At 33.4% G+C, this 18,532-nt stretch overlaps 1 protein-coding gene and 2 long non-coding RNA genes across 5 annotated transcripts in view; 2 read left to right on the top strand and 1 right to left on the bottom strand.

Annotated features, from left to right (window-relative positions):
• LOC147837534 (uncharacterized) overlaps positions 1–12,261 on the top strand; it is a 13,886-nt gene extending 1,625 nt beyond the window's left edge. The window contains exons 2-4 of the long non-coding RNA XR_015477043.1: positions 5,410–6,981; positions 10,725–11,297; positions 11,367–12,261. This is a non-coding gene — a long non-coding RNA (uncharacterized LOC147837534). The remainder of the gene's footprint in view (positions 1–5,409; positions 6,982–10,724; positions 11,298–11,366) is intronic.
• The window catches only part of abca1a (ATP binding cassette subfamily A member 1a), a 68,085-nt gene that overhangs the window by 39,335 nt on the left and 10,218 nt on the right, over positions 1–18,532 (bottom strand). For both annotated transcript variants that reach the window (XR_015475777.1, NM_001309465.1), the window contains exons 6-8: positions 14,229–14,350; positions 11,410–11,601; positions 3,604–3,693 (exon numbers count right to left, since the gene is read on the bottom strand). Coding sequence is in view for 1 of the 2 variants with exons in the window: in NM_001309465.1 (NP_001296394.1) it covers positions 3,604–3,693; positions 11,410–11,601; positions 14,229–14,350 (404 nt within the window). In the remaining variant the exon portion in view is untranslated. The remainder of the gene's footprint in view (positions 1–3,603; positions 3,694–11,409; positions 11,602–14,228; positions 14,351–18,532) is intronic.
• On the top strand, positions 7,188–10,459 carry LOC137495824 (uncharacterized). Of its 2 annotated transcripts, none has more exons than XR_015477040.1 (6): positions 7,188–7,311; positions 7,557–7,700; positions 8,424–8,540; positions 8,630–8,671; positions 8,993–9,079; positions 9,464–10,459. It is a non-coding gene; the product is annotated as an uncharacterized LOC137495824 (long non-coding RNA). The 2 variants fall into 2 exon arrangements; XR_015477041.1 differs by having other exon boundaries at positions 7,193–7,311; positions 8,993–9,123.

The following is an 18,532-nucleotide window of genomic DNA, read 5'->3' as shown; positions in this document are numbered from 1 at the left end:
ACTGATGTAATGTGGTCGTACAGAGTTGACTTTTTTCAGGTGGTTAAAACACGAGGCGTGTAGGGCATATAAGCTGCGAGCTAACGCTTGTGGCCATTAGTAAACCATTTAAAAGATGTGCATCTCTACGCAAAAAGCCAGTTCAGTGTGATCTGCCCCTAACGAAATTAATAAAAATAAATCTGAAATTTACAGCATATTTAAAAACAGTAATGAAAAAAAATAATTAAAAAAATGCAAAACAGTTCGAACCTTCGCACACATCCTCCGAAAGTCTGATCACACTGTAAATAATGTCTGTCAATGAACAGTTTCTGTGTTTTGTGTTTCACAAGTGTTTATTTACGGTGGTGAATTGCATTATGGGATGTTGATATCTGCTCTGTCAACTTTTGATGTGGAAAATTCACCTTTACAGTTTAACAAAGTGGCTTTTATTGACATATCAGTAGTATGTATTATAATAATATAATAAAAAATAAATAATAAATAGAGAAATAAGTCGGTAAAATAAAAGAAAATGTGCAGGGTGTTTATTACAAGGATTTTGTAGCACATCACACAACCCCAGCCCAGGCAATACATGCCTTTAAACTATTCAAAATGTTCATAAAAGTCACTTTTTCAAACTTTTCTATGCTAAAAGTTGTTGGAGGAAAGATCAAGCTCCAATAATGTCACTTAAAAGCATCAATAAAATAAAAACAAGCATCACAAATTACAGAAAACTGCTTATTTGTGGATGTTTTTTCCAGTGCAGAGGAGAATTCATTAAGCACAGACAGCTCTGTTATATTAGTCTCCATCGTGAGGCGTATAATGAAGCCCTACAGACATGCAAACACCATTCAACCTGCAGTAACCTCTGCGCCGCTGGGTTACTGGAGTTCAGCCGCATGTCTAACAGTAGAACAAAGAGGAACTGAAGCCGCTCAGACACCAGCGTCGGCGTATACGGCATTTCTCTTTCAGTTTTGTGAGATAAAACTCCACTGTAAAATATGACCGTGAATGACCTGTCCTTATTATATACGGTTATCAACTGTAATAATTGACTGTGAGGCACTTTTTGTGGTTGTTTTAAGTATTTTTCTTTTATGAGGTTTGTTACATTTAATGTTGATAAATAATGTTTATTGCATTATTTTAATTGTTTGCGTGCTACCGTGATGGTGTTTAGTAGTTGTGTGAATTATACTGGTGTATAATACTATAAATTAATGAAATACGGTAGTTTACAGTTACATTTAGAACATTTTTTTTACGTTTTTTACCATATTTTAATGGTAAAGTTCTGGTAACTTCAAGTAAGTTCAGCTGCCATTTATTACTGTCAATTTTACGGATTGTCTTTTACAGTGAATTAATGCTATAAATTAATGAAAATGGTCATTTACTTTAAAATATAGTAAATTTATTTATTTTTTATCATATTTTTAATGATAAAGTTGTGGTAAACACAGTTGCTGTTTTGATTCACTATAAATTATTAAATTACAGTAGTTTATTGTAAAATCTTAAAAGCTATTCTTTAAAGCTTTTACCATATTTTTAACGGTAAAGTTGCGACAACCTCATAGCTGCTGTTTTGTACTGTATATTTTTATGGATCATCTTTTACAGTGAATAATACTATGAATAAATAAAATACGATAGTTTACTGTAAAATTTTGAAAGTTATTTTATGGTTTTATTACATATATTTATTACATACAACAACCCCATAGCTGCTGTTTTTCATTGTAAATTTTTATGGACTGTTTTTTTACTATAAATAAATGAAATACAGTAGTTTACCGTAAAATGTAGAATATTCTTTTATGGTTTCTACCACATTTTAAAAATAAAGTTTTGGTAACCACAGATGCTGTTTTTACTGTTAATTGAACTTTACCATATTTTACCAGCAAAGTTTTGGCAACCAGAGCTGCTGTTTTTTTTTACTGTCAATTTTTAAAAAAATCTATAAATGAAAGAAATACGGTAGTTTACTTTACAATTTTGAAAATTATTTTATGTTTTTTACCATATTTTAATATTTACTGTGAATTTATATGGTTTTTTTTTACAATAATTTAATGAAATATGGTAGTTTACTGTAAAATGTAGAATATTCTTTTACAGTTTCTACCGCATTTTAACAGTAAAGTTCCGGCAACCAGAGATACTGTTTTTACTGTTAATTTTACTTTTCTTTTTTTTTTTTTACAGTGTATAATATTATAAATAAATGAAATATGGTAGTTAACTTTTACAGTTTCTATCACAATTTTAATGGTAAATTTTCTTACAGATATTTTTACTGTAACATTCTGGAAACTACAGCTGCTGTTTTTTTTACTGTAAATTTTACAGATATTTTTTTTACAGTGTTTGCCTGTCTGAAAAAAGACTCGCAAATAATGAACAAACGGCCAGTGTGAATGAAGACAAAATAAAAGAGAAAAAATAGTTTTTTTGCTGCACTTCTGAAGGCAAGTTAGGTCACATTTGCAGAGCACTTTTTTTTGGATGTGTCAGTCTTGTGATGGGACAAACTCCATTAACACGCAGGTTTAGTTTCTGGACGCCAGACACCATGTGCTTGAGAGCTGGGCAGCTAAAATGTCAAGTACCAGATACGTGGTTTAGAATGCTGGTTTGGCTCTGAAAGATTAGCCAGAATCATTTGTTTCAATGCAAATCGTGAAATATTACATTGTGTATTATCAGTTCTATTGGTGTTACTTTACATTTAAAGGGATAGTTCAACCAAAATTTACTAATTTACTCACCCTACACTTTCTTTCTACTGTTGAACACAAAAGAAGATGTTTTGAATAATGTTAGAAGCCTTTAACCATTGACATCCATTATATTTGTTTTTTCCTAATATGGAAGTAAATGGTTGCAGGTTTCCAGCATTCTTCAGAAGACACTTTCTTTTATCTGTTGAACACAAAAGAAGATACACTCTAAATAAAAGGAGGGTTATTGTAACCTAATGTTGGCTCAAATTGTACAAACCCAACTGTTGGGATAAAAAGTGTCATTCAAATTTAATAGAAAAACATTTCAACTTGTTTAAACAGGTTTTGAACAAGTGAAGGATTAGTAAATAACGACAGAATTTTAATTTTGGGAGAACTATTCCTTTAAGTAGTCATTAACTGACGTGCATCAAAAACCAAATTAATAAATGCTGGGTAATGTGTCTGTTACAGTGTTTATTTGGTCAGTTTTAATAAATAATATTTACTGATATTGTGTTAAAATCAACAGAAACAACGATAAGTGCATTCTTTAGAAGTAGTTGAACAAAATACCAAGCAAATTTTAATACAAAAAAAAACTGATTAGGAATATTTAGGTTCTGACATGTAACTATGCCCAATTTCTACAGTACGTCCATTAAAATATAAAGTGTACATTTTATATTTCACAATCTCTTGCTCTACTCTGTGTTGCTAGCCATTTATCAGGGTTTTTAGTTATTTTTAATCTGTTTTTGGGACTAATCCAGGCCCACCGGTCTAATACGGGATAAGAGTCTTTATGAAGCTGGGGGTGTGAGATAAACCATCCGCTCTGGTGTCTGCTTTGAGATATTTTCGGTGTACTCACCTCCACTGCCAAAGCCCCCAGACTCTCCAGCAGACTGTCTGTAGCAATGGACACATCTTTGATGATCTTTGGGTCTGACTTGACATCTTTCTGCACGGCCAAAACATATGCAAAAAAACAACACAATATTAGCCAAACAAATTGTACAGATTTTAGAGTAAAAACTGCACAAAAATAAATCAATCAACCTACATTAGTGGTTGCTAGAGCTTCAATGTAAAAAAAAATATGGTACACTAGAAATAAAGGTATAAAAGCTGTGTCCACGTTCGTACTTTAATTGTCCGTATTGGTAACTTAGAGTTAGGAAACACTTTAAAATATTGGTTCATTAGGTAATGTGTTTACTAATATGAACAAACGATTAGTAATACATTTATTATAGCATTTATTCATGTTAGTTATTGCTAATAAAGTTCAATAATATTAGTTTAAATGAACTCACAGTGCATTAACTAAGGTTAACATGCACAACTTTAGATTTTAATAATGCATTGAACTATAATAATAATAATAATAATAATAATAATAATAATAATAATAATAATAAATGCTTTATAAGATTATAACTAACATTAACTAATGGACGATTATACTAAAGTGTAACAGAGGTACATGATAGTACCCAAAGAGCCCATATTGTACTCTATTTGTACTGGTTAAATCCCTAAAATAAGATACCTTTCTGTGTTAATTCAATTGTACACTCTATCAAGGGCACTTAAATGTGCTGATGAGTTGTTTTTGGCTGTTCCATGCACAAAGTGGGGCCGTGCCTTTGCAGTGATTGCCTTTAAATTTTGTAATAATTTGTCTCTCCATGTTAGACAGGTCACAATCCTTTTTACTCTTTGGTTTTTAATACTATATGAGAGTCTTGTGTCTGTTGTATTTGTCCTTTGTTTTATATGGTGCATGTGTGTACAGCACTTTGGTAGGCACTTGTTGTTTTTAAAAAGCACTTTATAAATAGACATTGACTTGACCTATATTAATACCTATAAAGCACAAAAGTGTAGCTTTTGAAAAGGTGTCACCCCTGTGGCAGCTTTTGCAACTTTATTTCTAAGAGTGCAGAAACGTTTTTAGTTACACAGGTTGAAGTTAAAATATAAAATTAACTGTTAGATGTTAAAATTATAATATAATATAATATCAAAAGTATATTATTTTGACAGCCAATGTGAAAACACATTCAGTTTTAAGACATGATGAAGCAACGTTCATTACAAGTTGCTTTTTCTCATGCTAAAGAAAATACTGACATAAAGAAAAAACAAATGCATTAAAATAAACCAATCATAAAATAATGCAATAAGCATTAATGACATCCAATTTTAGTGTCTGCATCAAATCAAGTTTATAAAAGTGATATTTTACATACACAGAAATCATATTAATGCAAGTAAAGTGTTTAATATACTTTGTTGACACCAAAATATGGATGAACTAATATTTCATTATCATTCAGTGTAACATATTTATCTTCAGATGTAGCTAAACATACTTATAATAGCCATATTTGTCATTAAATAACCATCTAAATAACATAAAAATATGCTTTTTACAGATTTACAGGTATATATTTTACAGGTATAACAGAAAATATGGCTATAGGGCATGTGTTGGTTTCCTCCGGGTGCTCCGGTTACCCCTACAGTCCAAACACATGCGCTATAGGTGAACTGAATAAACTAAATTGGCTGTAATGTATGAGTGTGTGTTTGAATGAGTGTGTATGGGTGTTTCCCAGCACTGGGTTGCAGCTGAAAGGGCATCCGTTGTGTAAAACATATGCTAGAATAGTTGGCGGTTCATTGCGCTGTGGAGACCCCTGATGAATAAAGGGACTAAGCTGAGGGAAAATTAATAAATAAATGAATGGATATAGGGTCTTACACATAAAGACAACAATTTAAAATGAAATAAAATGTAACCCAAAAATACCCCAATATCTATTTCTAATATCAAAACTAAGGAAATAACAAAATGATTAGAGTAAAAATCACTTCAAAATAGAAGTCACTAATATTAAGATGCATAAAGCATGTCTCAGGTCTGGAGTTTTTAGTAATGTAGGTCAATGTAAATTAGTGTGCGAGCCGCATATTGCAACCCTGGCATATACCGTTGTGATTTAGAAGAAAAATATGTCAAAGAGTTCATTGTCCTCGTGCTTGCGTAACTGAATTGCTGTGCAAAGATAGCAGCGACCTGGCATCTTGAAATCCCATTACTCAAAAACAAAGAAAACATTGAGTCAAAAGCGAACATATACAAAGACATCAATATGCGACTCTTTTGGCCGAACGCTTGCTTTTCATGCACAAATATGCTGCAATAATTGTTCTGATTTACACAAACAGATTATGTAAAAGTGACCATTATGTGACCACAATGTAATGCTGTTAAGCTTGGACAGATTGGACAAAGTTCACTGGGTCCATTACATCGAAAACATACACTTGTCCTAGTTTGTGTGTAATTGGTTTATTGAACAAGTGAGTTCTTGCGTTTACTGTCGTCCAGCGAGCGAGTTTTTATGTGGAATATATGAGACATAAAACACTTTAATTTAAGCAGTCATTAACTTTTGAAAACTTTCGAATTCAAATTAAGCAACTAAAACGAGGCTTATGAAAGGGATTTGTTACATCAGGGTTCATACACGTTTTTACTTCTAAACTTTCAGGACTTCCAATAAGTATTGAATACGTCAAGTTTTTTCCTGGGAATAATATTTCTGAAGGAGCGGTTGACGTAGGATTGAACCAGATTTTGGTAAAAACCCAAACATTGTTTCACAGACTTGAACAAAGTGTCACCATCTTGATGGTTCTGTTGTATATCAAATCTGAGCTTTATTTAGTAATCTCTATTGGATTGGTGTCAGGTGATTGGCTGGGCCATTCCACAGCTTTATTTTCTTCCTCTGAAAGCATCTAAGAGTTTCCTTGGCTGTGTTTTAGTTCACTGTCTTGCTGAAATGTCTACCCTGGTTTCATCTGTATCCTCTTGCTAATTTAGATGTTGGACTGAAGCAGCTGATATACATTTACAATGAGGATGGGCAGAGCGTTGCTGAAGAACTACTGAGAAATTTCAGCTGCTGTCCTGACTTTCACTGCCTTTCTACACCTCCCTTTCTTCGTGTGTTCTATACCATTTTCTTTGTGTCATTCCATTTTATATTGCATGACTTCATTTGTAAACTAATTCGACTGTTTTCTTTGCATATATGGATTTGTTTGGTTGTTTCCGTGAAAAACAACAACGACACCTTTATAAACGACACCTTTAGAAAATATGTTTTCTGAGAAAAATGACAGCATTTTCAATACTTATTTTCCACACTGTATTCATTTTTCATGTCTATGTGTACACTGTTAGACATTTCTGTAAATTACACAGTTATTTACTGTATTTCACCCAGTGTAATACTGCAAATTCCTTTTACGGTAAATAACTGTATTTACCGTTGCATTATGGGAATTTAGTGTGACGTTGAACAACATATACAGCGATGTACTGTATTTGTAAAAATTCGTGTATTATACTGTATTTTCCACAACTGCTTCAACGCCACCTTGCGGCGATTCGACTACTCTGCACCACATTTTGCCTGAGGACCCTGGAGCAATTCTGGAGGACAATTTATTAGTACAATTTATTATGAAGAACATACTGGATTTAACAAACTTTACTCTGGTAAGCTGAGGCAGTGTTTCATTTTACAGAATGTTTTGTGGACGAGAATAGAACAAAGTAAAGTATAAAGTTGGCTATTATTATTTTCTCTGGCTTGGCGTTATTTCGCCCATTTGAGAAATATATCATCTATTAAGATATTACCTTTATTTAATTTATTACATTAACACTACTATTACTTTAAATAAGACTGTTTATGACTATTAGCCATTGTTCTCGTCATATCTTTTTATTTATTTACATAGGAACCGGTGTTGCAGCGGGTTTTGGTTTAGGAGGGAACCAGAGATATGCAGACAGTTTTGGAGGACACTTAGCACGAGACAACGGTCCGGCAGAGAGTGTTTTCCCCCAGAAGAATATGAATGAAAGACCAACAAATAATCCAGGTAAAAGCGCGTCTGTCTGTGCTGACAACACTCGACATTGATTTGAGCACCTCTATTAGCATTTGTTTGCTCGGCAACATTGGCTGAAGCGATCTTAAAATGGTAATGTTAACTGTTAGCTAAACTGAGCTAAGTTAGACTGAATTGGACTCAAACTCATTTTAACGTGCAACGTTTAACTTATATTGATTTATATTATATATATTAGATGTTGTGAACTTATTTTTCTCTGGTTTAGAGTAACTTATAACGTTAGCTTGAGAAAATAACATCGCGACGTAAGTTAACCTATAAGAACGTTAACGTAAATCTATCTAACGTTACAATATGCATAGAGGTAAAGTTGGTTTTATATTCGCACATTCGTTCATTTAGAAGACTCTATACTGTTTACCATGTTACTTTGAATATTCGATCAGAATTAGCATGCCAGTATGACTTGAAATCAACATTAACACTGTTTATTTGACCGTGAGCATGTTGTACTTTGATAGTCATTAGCTGTTAAAATGATTTCGCTATTTAGAGTTTGCAAATAATACTTTTATGAAATTAAATTATTAAGGGGGAAGTCTGAATCTGCTAATATAAAACCAATTTTACCTCTATGCATTATGCTAATAACCACCTTTTTGCTATTTATTGTTTGCTAATTATTTTTTTATCACAACTCTTGACATTTGGTTTAACATAATTGTTACCATTATATTTTTTTCTGTTTAGATATGGCACTGGCACAGCAGCAGGTTTTGTCTGAAGAAACAAACAGCATTTCAGAGGAACATCTTGATCAGCACAGCCTTATGCTTAAAAAATAAGCAAGACCAGTAAGCAACCAAGGTAAACAATAAAAAAAGTTGTGTGGAGGTTGTGGATTGTAGCATGGTATTCTTATCTGTATTTTTGGCTTTTTTATGGTCTCAATATAGAATACTGGGAGCCTGCCTGTGCAAACTGGACCTCATACAACAGTAAGTACTGTACATCTATTTGTTTCTCAATATATTAACGTTACTTTTAATACAAAATGTGTCACATGTTTAGTTGCTATCTAAATAAAAAAATCGTTTTCCCTTTTTTATTAAACCATTTAGTAGTTTTTTTTTTCATCTTTGTTTATAATATTTTTGAGCAGATTGAGGTCTGTCATGGGTCAGACATTTCAAAATACAATAATTAGTATTGGGATACATGCATTTGTCTATGTATTAAATGTCTTTTTCCCCATTTCATGTTGCCTAAATATTTTGTAATAAATAAAATAATACAATTTTTTGTATAAATAATTCCAGAAGATGAAACAAAATGCACAGCAACAACCAGAGTGAGCCAGAAGATAGCAGGAGAAGTACTGAAGAGAATAACAACCATGAACAACAGTGTGTTATCATTCTTTCACCAGCTAACTGAGAACTTGGATTAGGTGAGACACTCTCAATAGTTTTATCAGTATTCAGTCAGTTTTAGTTTATTAGGAATACATAAAACAAATAGTCTAATCTGTCCTGCAGTGAATCAACCCATCACAAATGCTACAATGTTTTTGTAAAACCTTGTTAGGGAAAAAAATAAACAGGACATTCTGGTTAGTTATCTTTTAAACATGGTAGTGAGCAGGTTATGAGCAGGAGCCAGTTGCTCAGTACCAGCTGAAAACTACCCCAACCTAGCTGCCATGCTTCAAAATAATTAACCAGTATATGATTTATTTTTTTTAAACAAGCTTCTTCTATGCTTATGTTAGTCTGTTTGTCCTTATCCAGAGTTCTTCATAATCCTGGACTGGGCCAAATCCTGACCAGATGCTGTGGTGGTCATGGAGGAGTGAATCCTAAAAGACACACGTGATCAATGAGTTTCCGCATTGATCCAATGGGCCAGCCTGACCACCCGCTGGTGAACTTTCAAGCCTCTGGTGCCTAGACTGCGGCCTTGCACAAGTTTGGCTAGAGGAGAACTGGTCGTGCCCAACTGAGCCTGGTATCTCTCAAGGGATTTTATTCTACACTTTCGTCAGTTGGTGAAGTTTGTTCCATGCCACTGTCGCCACTGGATCACTTGGCTACGATTGGTGGATCGGTGGATTTGCTCTTCAGTGTTTGGACTTTCAGCAGTGACATTTACTGCTTCAATTCTGAAAACTGGACTGAAGCAGCTTCAATTTACAAGAACTTCTATGTTAAGCTGCTTTGACATCATTGATCTACATTGTAAAAGTGCAATAGAAATAAAGATGAATTGCATTTGAACATGTGAATTCAGACCTTGTTGAGCATTTGACACCAGAATTAGTAATATTTTAAAGTTGGGTTGTTTCTGAGTCGGCTAATAGTTACAAATATTTATTTTTCCAACAATATGCAATTCAGAAGTTTAAATTTTTATTGTACATGTATGTTCTAGTGCTTTGTGTGATTTATTTATTTTTAATGTGTTGATTTTATTGCTTAATGTAATTTTAACACATTTTCCTTAAATGCTTTAAGCATTATTAATGTTTTAAAGAATGGAATATTTTGTAATTGTGTCTGGTTTAATGTCAGTAGTACATAGTACAATTGGGTTTTTTTCTCAACAATATGCAGGTCAGACACTTAAATTAGTTTTGTACATGTATGTTAATGTGCTTTGTCATTTTCAATGTTTTTTTTTTCTTAAAATAAAATATTTTGAATGATTGAAATGTAATGTTTTTACACATTTTTAAGCTTGTTTTAAGCATCTCCAATGTTTTAAATAAAGAGTGTTTATTTTGTTAATATTTTGTAATTGTGTCTTTTTTAGGTCTATAGTATTAAAATAATATTAATAAAATTATATTATAAAATATTTAGGACAAAATTAAAAGGTTTACAGTAGCTAACTGTTAACTTAGGTTTTTACAGTAGTTAACCATTTTCAGACACTACGGTAACATGCTGTAAACGGATTTACAGTTGTATACTGTAAATCTAAAATACAGTAACTTACTGGCAACAGTGTTGCCAGTAAGTTACTGTAAAAACCCTTTGAAATGTCTAACAGTGTATAACCCTGCCGGTCCTACACCACCCAACCCGCTCCGAGCTGGGATCGAACCGGCGACCTGCAGCATGGGAGTCGGTTGCTCTAACAAGGAGGCTAAAGACCATGGCCTCTAGTGTCTGTTGCTAGAGCATCCGTTACACATGCACGTGGTAAATAAGACAAAATGCAGGTTCAAATTTATCACAACATATCAAAAAATATGGGAAAGTCTATGTATTTATCTGTAAAATAGTTTTTTAGTAAGTATCTTGCTGTCTGTGTGAACAATTTAGAAATTCTGGCTTGTGTTTGTATAATAGTACAAATGAGCCTTTAGCACCCACAGTATCTTACCTCTGTAATTTAGAGATTGTTCCTGGACATGACATGCAAAATGTTTTATAAATTACGGTGAAAGTGATGAAAGAGAGGCGAAGCTGAAACTTAGAGTTCCTATTTTTACTCCATACATACAGAGTACATCAGGTGAAGAGACGAACCCACCAATTGTATTTAAATTGTACCCAATATTATCATCTAAAATATATTCAAATACATGGATATTTCCATGTCATTTCCAAAACAATTTGGGTTTATTTATACTTCCAAAGCTCTTCCAGGCCTGGAAAATGCCTTGTCAATATTCCATGACTTTTCCAGGTTTTCCAGGAACATGGTTAGATAAACGTCTGTCTCTACTCACCCGAATGGGCTTCAGGAAGTCCAGGTTGGACAGGAAGTGTTGCTCTGCGTTGTTCAGCCAATCAGCGGGCGACTGGCAGATGATGTTTTGCGTCAGTTGAGACACGTCTTTATCGGCTATAGTCACAAACTCTTCCAGAGACGTGGAATTGCACAGGTCTGTAAGATGAACGCCGAATCCTTTAATAAGCACCTGCGGATCACAGAAGAGCAGTGGAAAATCGATAATCAAACTCTTTGTAATTGGATCATCATAGTTGCCATTCACACAGAACATGTCTTTGCATTTAAAGCCAAGATTACTAGAGATCCTATAAATATAGATACTTCCAGAAGAAGGTGGAGACTTTGCAGCCTGTGTCTGAGGGTGTTTTACACTAGCACTGTTGGTCCGCACCCGGGTTTGTTTGAGTTTGGTCTGTTTAGTTAGTGTAAACGCTGTCTTCTGAACTCTGTACCCAAGTCCACCAGAAAGAGGTGGGCTGGGGTACGGTTCACATGAACTCTGGTATCGTTCACTTCTGATATGAATGCAATCATACCAAAAAATAAATAAGCAGAACGACCATGATGGGTGTGCATCTTTCCATTTTGGCGCCTTCGCTTTTGTGACCGCCATCTAGTAAAAGTTGTACACATAACAGCTCCTTAATGAAGCAAGCAATGTTCAGAAGGAAAAATGACGAGAAGGTGGCATTGTGGGGGGGACCTTAGACACTCCCAAGCCAAAATATCAGTTTCATTTTAATAACAAACAAATAAATATATAAAATTTACTAAATACTGACCCAACGTTGGGTTAAAACAACCCATAATATTTTTAAATGTGTCTATCATTTTCATGCAGTCCTTCATCATCACAAACTTCTCTTTGTCTTCTTTTTTGCAGTGCTGTTTGTAAATGTTTGTTGGAATTATGGATTTTGCAAACACCGTTGAACTATGTTAGTAATAGCAGAACAAACCAGATTATTTTTATTTTATTACATTTAATTTAATTTCATTTCTATTTTATTTTATTTTATTTTATTTTATTTTTTATTTTAAATTCCCCTGTTTGGTTGAGAGATTTAAATGATACTTTTCGCCCATACAGAGTGAACACGTAATTACACACTCTTTCTTTAGTGAAAGAGGCGATGGAGAAACTCTACCCAACAGACAGACAAAAGACAGGGGCTGTCCAGCAGACAGAAGCCTTTTTTGGAGGTATGGTGATAGTAATCAGCTCTCTCTCGCACTTTCAGAAGCACTTTAAACAGTCAGTCATTAAGAACAGGATGTGCTCAGACGATGACTAAAGGCTAATCTGGGAAACTCTTAAGATATGACTTCACACAACTGCTTCAGTTTCCTATATGTACATACTGGCTTATATACAAGCACACTCTCTTTCAGAAATCAACAAAGCACATTTTATTTGATCCAAACTCCAATTAAAACAGTTATACTGTGATGTATGTGTATATTTTTTAATTAAAACAATCTATGCTCCTCAACTTATGTTTATCTTGATTTTTCCTGTTTATTAAAATTTTATTTCACATTTTTCCCAATCAGATCAATTTAAATGTGCTAATGTTTGGACTGTGATCGTAATTGTTTTTTCTAAGATTAATTGCAGTTTTGGCTTTGGTACTGACTAATCTAATGTATGTGAAAAAATATATTACTGTAAAGCATCCTATATATTATATTAATTTAAAAGAGAGATCTGTGAGGGGCGTACTCATTTATGCTGAACACTGTAGGCGTAGAATTAAATGGTGCCCTATTTTCATCAAGTTAAATCCTGTATTCTCCAGCACTTGAGGTGTGAGAATTTGTCTCAGTATTTCAGAAACTCTCATGTGGGCGTGGCTATGCAGTCATGTGACCCCCCCCACTCTCAAGCCCCTCCTCCTTCCTCCTCTAGAGGCACACGTGCATGGCTCTCTCAGTACAGCTGTGCACGAGACCCACCGTATCCAGCATCTGATGGTGTCCTCTGAACAAGGTCATCTGCAAGTGAGAGCCTTCGAAAAACAGATCGCCTCATATCTGTGCGAGGCACAGCCGTGTATTACCCAAGATAAACTGCAGACGGCCATGTAATGACTGCGCCAGACGGGGTGTAAGGTATATTATGCTGCGTTTATGTATGGGAAGGTAATTAAAGACACCGGCAGCACAAACAACACCATGTTCAGCATACATGAGAGTAGATACCCCTTTGAAATACATAGCTGAAGTCAGAATTATTTGCCCCCCATTTATTTTTTCCCCCAATTTCTGTTTTTTTTTCCCCTAATTTTTATGGAGAGAAGATTGTTTCAGCACATTTCTAAATATAATAGTTTTTAAATTATTTTATCTTTGCCATGATGACAGTAAATAATATTTGACTAGATATTTTTCAAGACACTTCTATACAGCTTAAAGTGACATTTAAAGGCTTAACTGGGTTAATTAGGTTAACTAGGCAGGTTAGGTATAATGATGGTTTGTTCTGTAGACTATCAAAAAATATATAGTTTAAAGGGGTAATTAAATTTAGACCTTAAAATGGTGTTTTAAAAATTAAAAACTGTTTTTATTCTAGCCAAAATAAAACAAATAAGACTTTCCCCAGAAGAAAAAATGGTATCAGACATACTGTGAAAATTCCCTTGCTCTGTTAAACATCATTTGGGAAATATTGAAAAAAGAAAAAAAACTCAAAGGGGGCTAATAATTCTGACTTCAACTGTATATAGTGCTGGAAATATTAAAAATATTTAGCGATTTTTCTTTAGTGATTTGATGGCTGAAGGACTTTTAAATGAGGCCCGGTTGACGTACCTTCTCCAAGTTGACGTTGGCCTCCACTATCTGTCTCACTGCATGCTTGGGCAGGGTGGCATTTTTCTCCAGAAAGGCAGACAGCGTTTCATTATCATGGAGGAAATCCTTCAGTTTGAAACCTAGGAGAAAAGAGAAGCCTTTAAGACTTTAACAGACTATGAGAAAATGAGAACCCAACACAACATACAGTGAATTTAATCAAATATTGAACTGAACAAAAGTAGTTTGAAACATATATATATATTTATTATTTATATATTTATATGATTTATAATAAATTATATATTAATTTACTGACATGATAAAACTTAGATTTTATATTTAACTATTTATATTACACAATAGCTCACTTTTGATCTATTTAATGCATCATAACTAAATAAATGTATTCTTATACAGTTCATTATTGCATTCCTTAATATATTTTTTAAGGAAGTTTAAAATGATGTTGTGCATTACCACATATAAATATTCATTATATAAATGATGATGTTTCCTAATATATACACTACACTGTAAATTAATAGTTACAATTTACTGTAAACTTTACAGTTACTTACTGTATTACTTACTGTACTTATTTTGATAGACTGTACATATATATATATATATATATATATATATATATATATATATATATATATATATATATATATATATATATATCTCAAAAGTAAGCTCATAATTATATATATAAATAATAAAATATATTATATAAATTAAAAATATATATATATATATATATATATATATATATATATATATATATATATATATATAAAATGTACAGTCTACATATATATAATATATGTTTTATTATTTATATATATATATATAAATATGAGCTCACTTTTGATCCATTTAATGCATCATAGCTGAATAAAAGTATTAATTTTTATTAGTTTATAATTGCATTATTTTAATATAATTTATATTACATATTATAAATCTAATATTATTATATATTAAATATATTAATTGTTATTTTTACTTTTTTAAATATAATATAACTTTATATATATATATATATATATATATATATATATATATATATATATATATATATATATATATATATATATTTTATATATATATATATATATATATATATATATATATATATATATATATATATATATATATATATATATATATATATATATATATATATATATATAATACAATATAATTTAATATTTAATATCAGGCCACCCATAAAAATTATGTTGGTACTTCATACACTGCTACCCCCACACACATAAATATATAAATAGCACATATATAAAGACAGAGTTAGTAAGAGAGAGTATAATTTATTCATTCCTTCAGCTTAGTCCCTTATTTATCAGGGGTCGCCACAGCAGAATGAACCACCAACTATTCCAGCATATGCTTTATGCAGTGGATACCCTTTCAGCCACAACCCATTATTAGGAAACACCCATACACTCGCATTCACACATACACTCATACACTACGGCCAATGTAGTTCAACCAATTCACCTATAGTGCATGTCTTAGGACTGTGAGGGAAACCAGAGCACCCGGAGGAAACCCACGCCAACACAGAGAGAACAAGAACTCCACACAGAAATGCCAACTGGCCCAGCTGGGACTCAAACCAGCAACCTCTTTGCTGATATTCAACAGTGCTAACCACTGAGCCACCATGCTCCCAGAGTATAATCTAAAATAATATTAACATTTGAAGACATTGCTAAAGTTTATTTGAATTTCTCCTATTATTTACACGCATGAGTTTGATAACGTCATGTCAGAATCCCGCGGACTAACAGCACAAAATGCTATTTTATAATTAAATTAATTACATAAATCCATGACTGCACCATGAATAATGTTAGTTTTCAACAAAGGGTGTCGTTCAGAACATTGTGAAAAGCATGACTCCACTGCAATTCCCAACTCGATGATGAAGCGAGTGATGTAATGCAGATGAAGCGTTGCGTTCGGGTTTTCCGCAACAGTCACGAGCTCATGATTCTCACTTCATCGTGCAAACTTGTCGACGGTAAAAGGAGGCAAAACAAAAGGCAGAAAGCGGCTCCTGTTCCTCACAGAGCTCATTGTGCTGCGAGTCAGAACATTCCAGAAGAGCCATCGGAATGAACTGGTTTGAGTCGGTCGCTTTTCTCTCTCTGGGGGTTACTGCAGGCCACTCTCTGATCCAGCTTGTTTAGGGCAAATGGGTTTACACGATTTCAGGGGTTGCAGGGTGTAGGATTTTGTGCATATGCAAATCGCAGCTTGTCATTAGTATATATCAGATACATTCTCCGGGCTCAAAATGACCACACATATGAAGCGCAAGTGTTTCTGTGGCATGAAATGATCATGTTTAACCACAGAGACTCTTGAGGCTTTCTAATCCACTCTGAGCAAATTACCCATCCTATTCCTCAGGCCCCAGGTGCAAACAGCGGCTCCTCCGGGAAAATTAATTAAATGCTGTCAACTGAGAGGAGACGAAAACTCCCACAAGTCTCGGGCTAACCTGAGGACATAGTCTAAAGCTATATGTTTACACCAGGGTTGTTAAAAGAACCAATTTTGGTACTGAAATCATAAAAAAGTAAATTTTTCAGTTAGGATTTGATTGCATTTGTCCCCGTGAATTCCAAATTTACAGTGTTTATTTTGCTAGCTTTTTCTTATTATTATTCTTAAAGTGAATATTGTTAATCTTAAGGGGAATAATTGTTGTTCTTAATGTGTTATAGTTATTCTTAAGGTGAATAAATAATCTCTGCAAGTTAATCCACAGGGACAGAGTCTTGCTGAGGCCATCTTCCAGCCTCCACCACGGCGACTAAAGCTCTGCACAAGACTTTTGGCCAGCGGAGAAATTAAAATGGTCGTGCCCAACTGAGTCTGGTTCTCTCAAGGTTTTTTTTCTTCACTCCCATCAGGTGAAGTTTTTTTTCCCTCTCCGCTGTCGCCACTGCCTCGCATGGTTCAGGATTGGTAGAGCTACGCATCGATGAATTTGCTCTTCAGTGTTTGAACTCTCAGTAATGATTAAATCACACTGAACTGAGCTAAACTGAACTGAACTGAACTTAAACACTAAAAACTGAACTACACTGTTCCAGTTACTATGACCATTTATGTGAAGCTGCTTTGACACAATCTACATTGTAAAAGCGCTATACAAATAAAGCTGAATTGAAAACAAAAACAAAAAATTAGCTTGTTTTGATAATCAATCCAAGCCCGTAGCAGCCTGGTGAAATGGGTGGTTCTTTTTTCCTAAAAATATAGAACTTTTTGGAGTTATTAGCCTCATTTTCTATTGAATTATGAGGTTTAAATACTTTTTAAGCACCATTTCTTGCTGAATTAGCTTGTCAGATGGTCATCAACCACATTTTTTGATGTACCAAAAACAATTCCTAAAGATTTAGAAAAAAAAACTGAGAATAATACTTTTTTTTTCAAATACAAATTTATTACGTAATAAATCATAAGAAAAAAGGGTGCTGGTCAAGTTTTAAATAAAAAACTAGCCTATTGTCATTTATTAGCCAAACACAAACCGGCCAGCACATTCAACTGTCCTCAGTCACGCTGAAGCAACAGCGAACAAAGGATTCTGCTTTCTGATGAAATGATGAGGTGAAGCCTAAGATAAATTTCCACTTATGTAAAATAAAGAAAGCCAAGTCAAATTGTTTAAGAATAGCTTTATAATGAAGCAAGTTACTGTTTATGAATAATCATTGACTCAAATGATTAGTTCAGAAAACAGATTCATTCAGGAACAAAACATGTTACTCTGAGATGCAGAGATGTGCAACATGTTTGTTGATCTATTGTATAAAATCAACATCATATTTCTGAGCACATGCTGATATTTGAGAAAACTGCACTCTTGTGTGAAATAATTTAATTATATCACATCTTATAAAGATGAAAAAACAACCCGTTTTTTGCTTTCAACTTGAATTACAGCATCGTGACATTCGCCACACACACACACACTTTTGGACTCTCAGCACATGTTTTTGTTTGTTTTGGCGAAGCGAGGAATAATGTCAGCTTGCTCGTCATTAAAACAACATATATAATATCATCACGGAGTGTAAATATCCTACAACCTCGCATAAACTAAAATATAATACAGATTTTAACTGGTTACCACTTAAAACACTGCACAGAAACATCATAGCATTGCATTAAAAACACATTTTAACCATATAATGCAACAACCGTCCACTTTTTTCCACTTCAGCATTTGAAAATGACTAATATAAGAGATGTTTCCTATCTGACCTTCAATGGTG

The sequence above is a fragment of the Danio rerio genome, chromosome 1 (genome assembly GCF_052040795.2).
Source record: "Danio rerio strain M-AB ecotype USA chromosome 1, GRCz13ab, whole genome shotgun sequence".
NCBI lineage: Eukaryota > Metazoa > Chordata > Actinopteri > Cypriniformes > Danionidae > Danio > Danio rerio.
The sequence above is the reverse complement of the archived record's forward strand: the minus strand, read 5'-3'. Positions and strand labels throughout refer to the sequence as shown.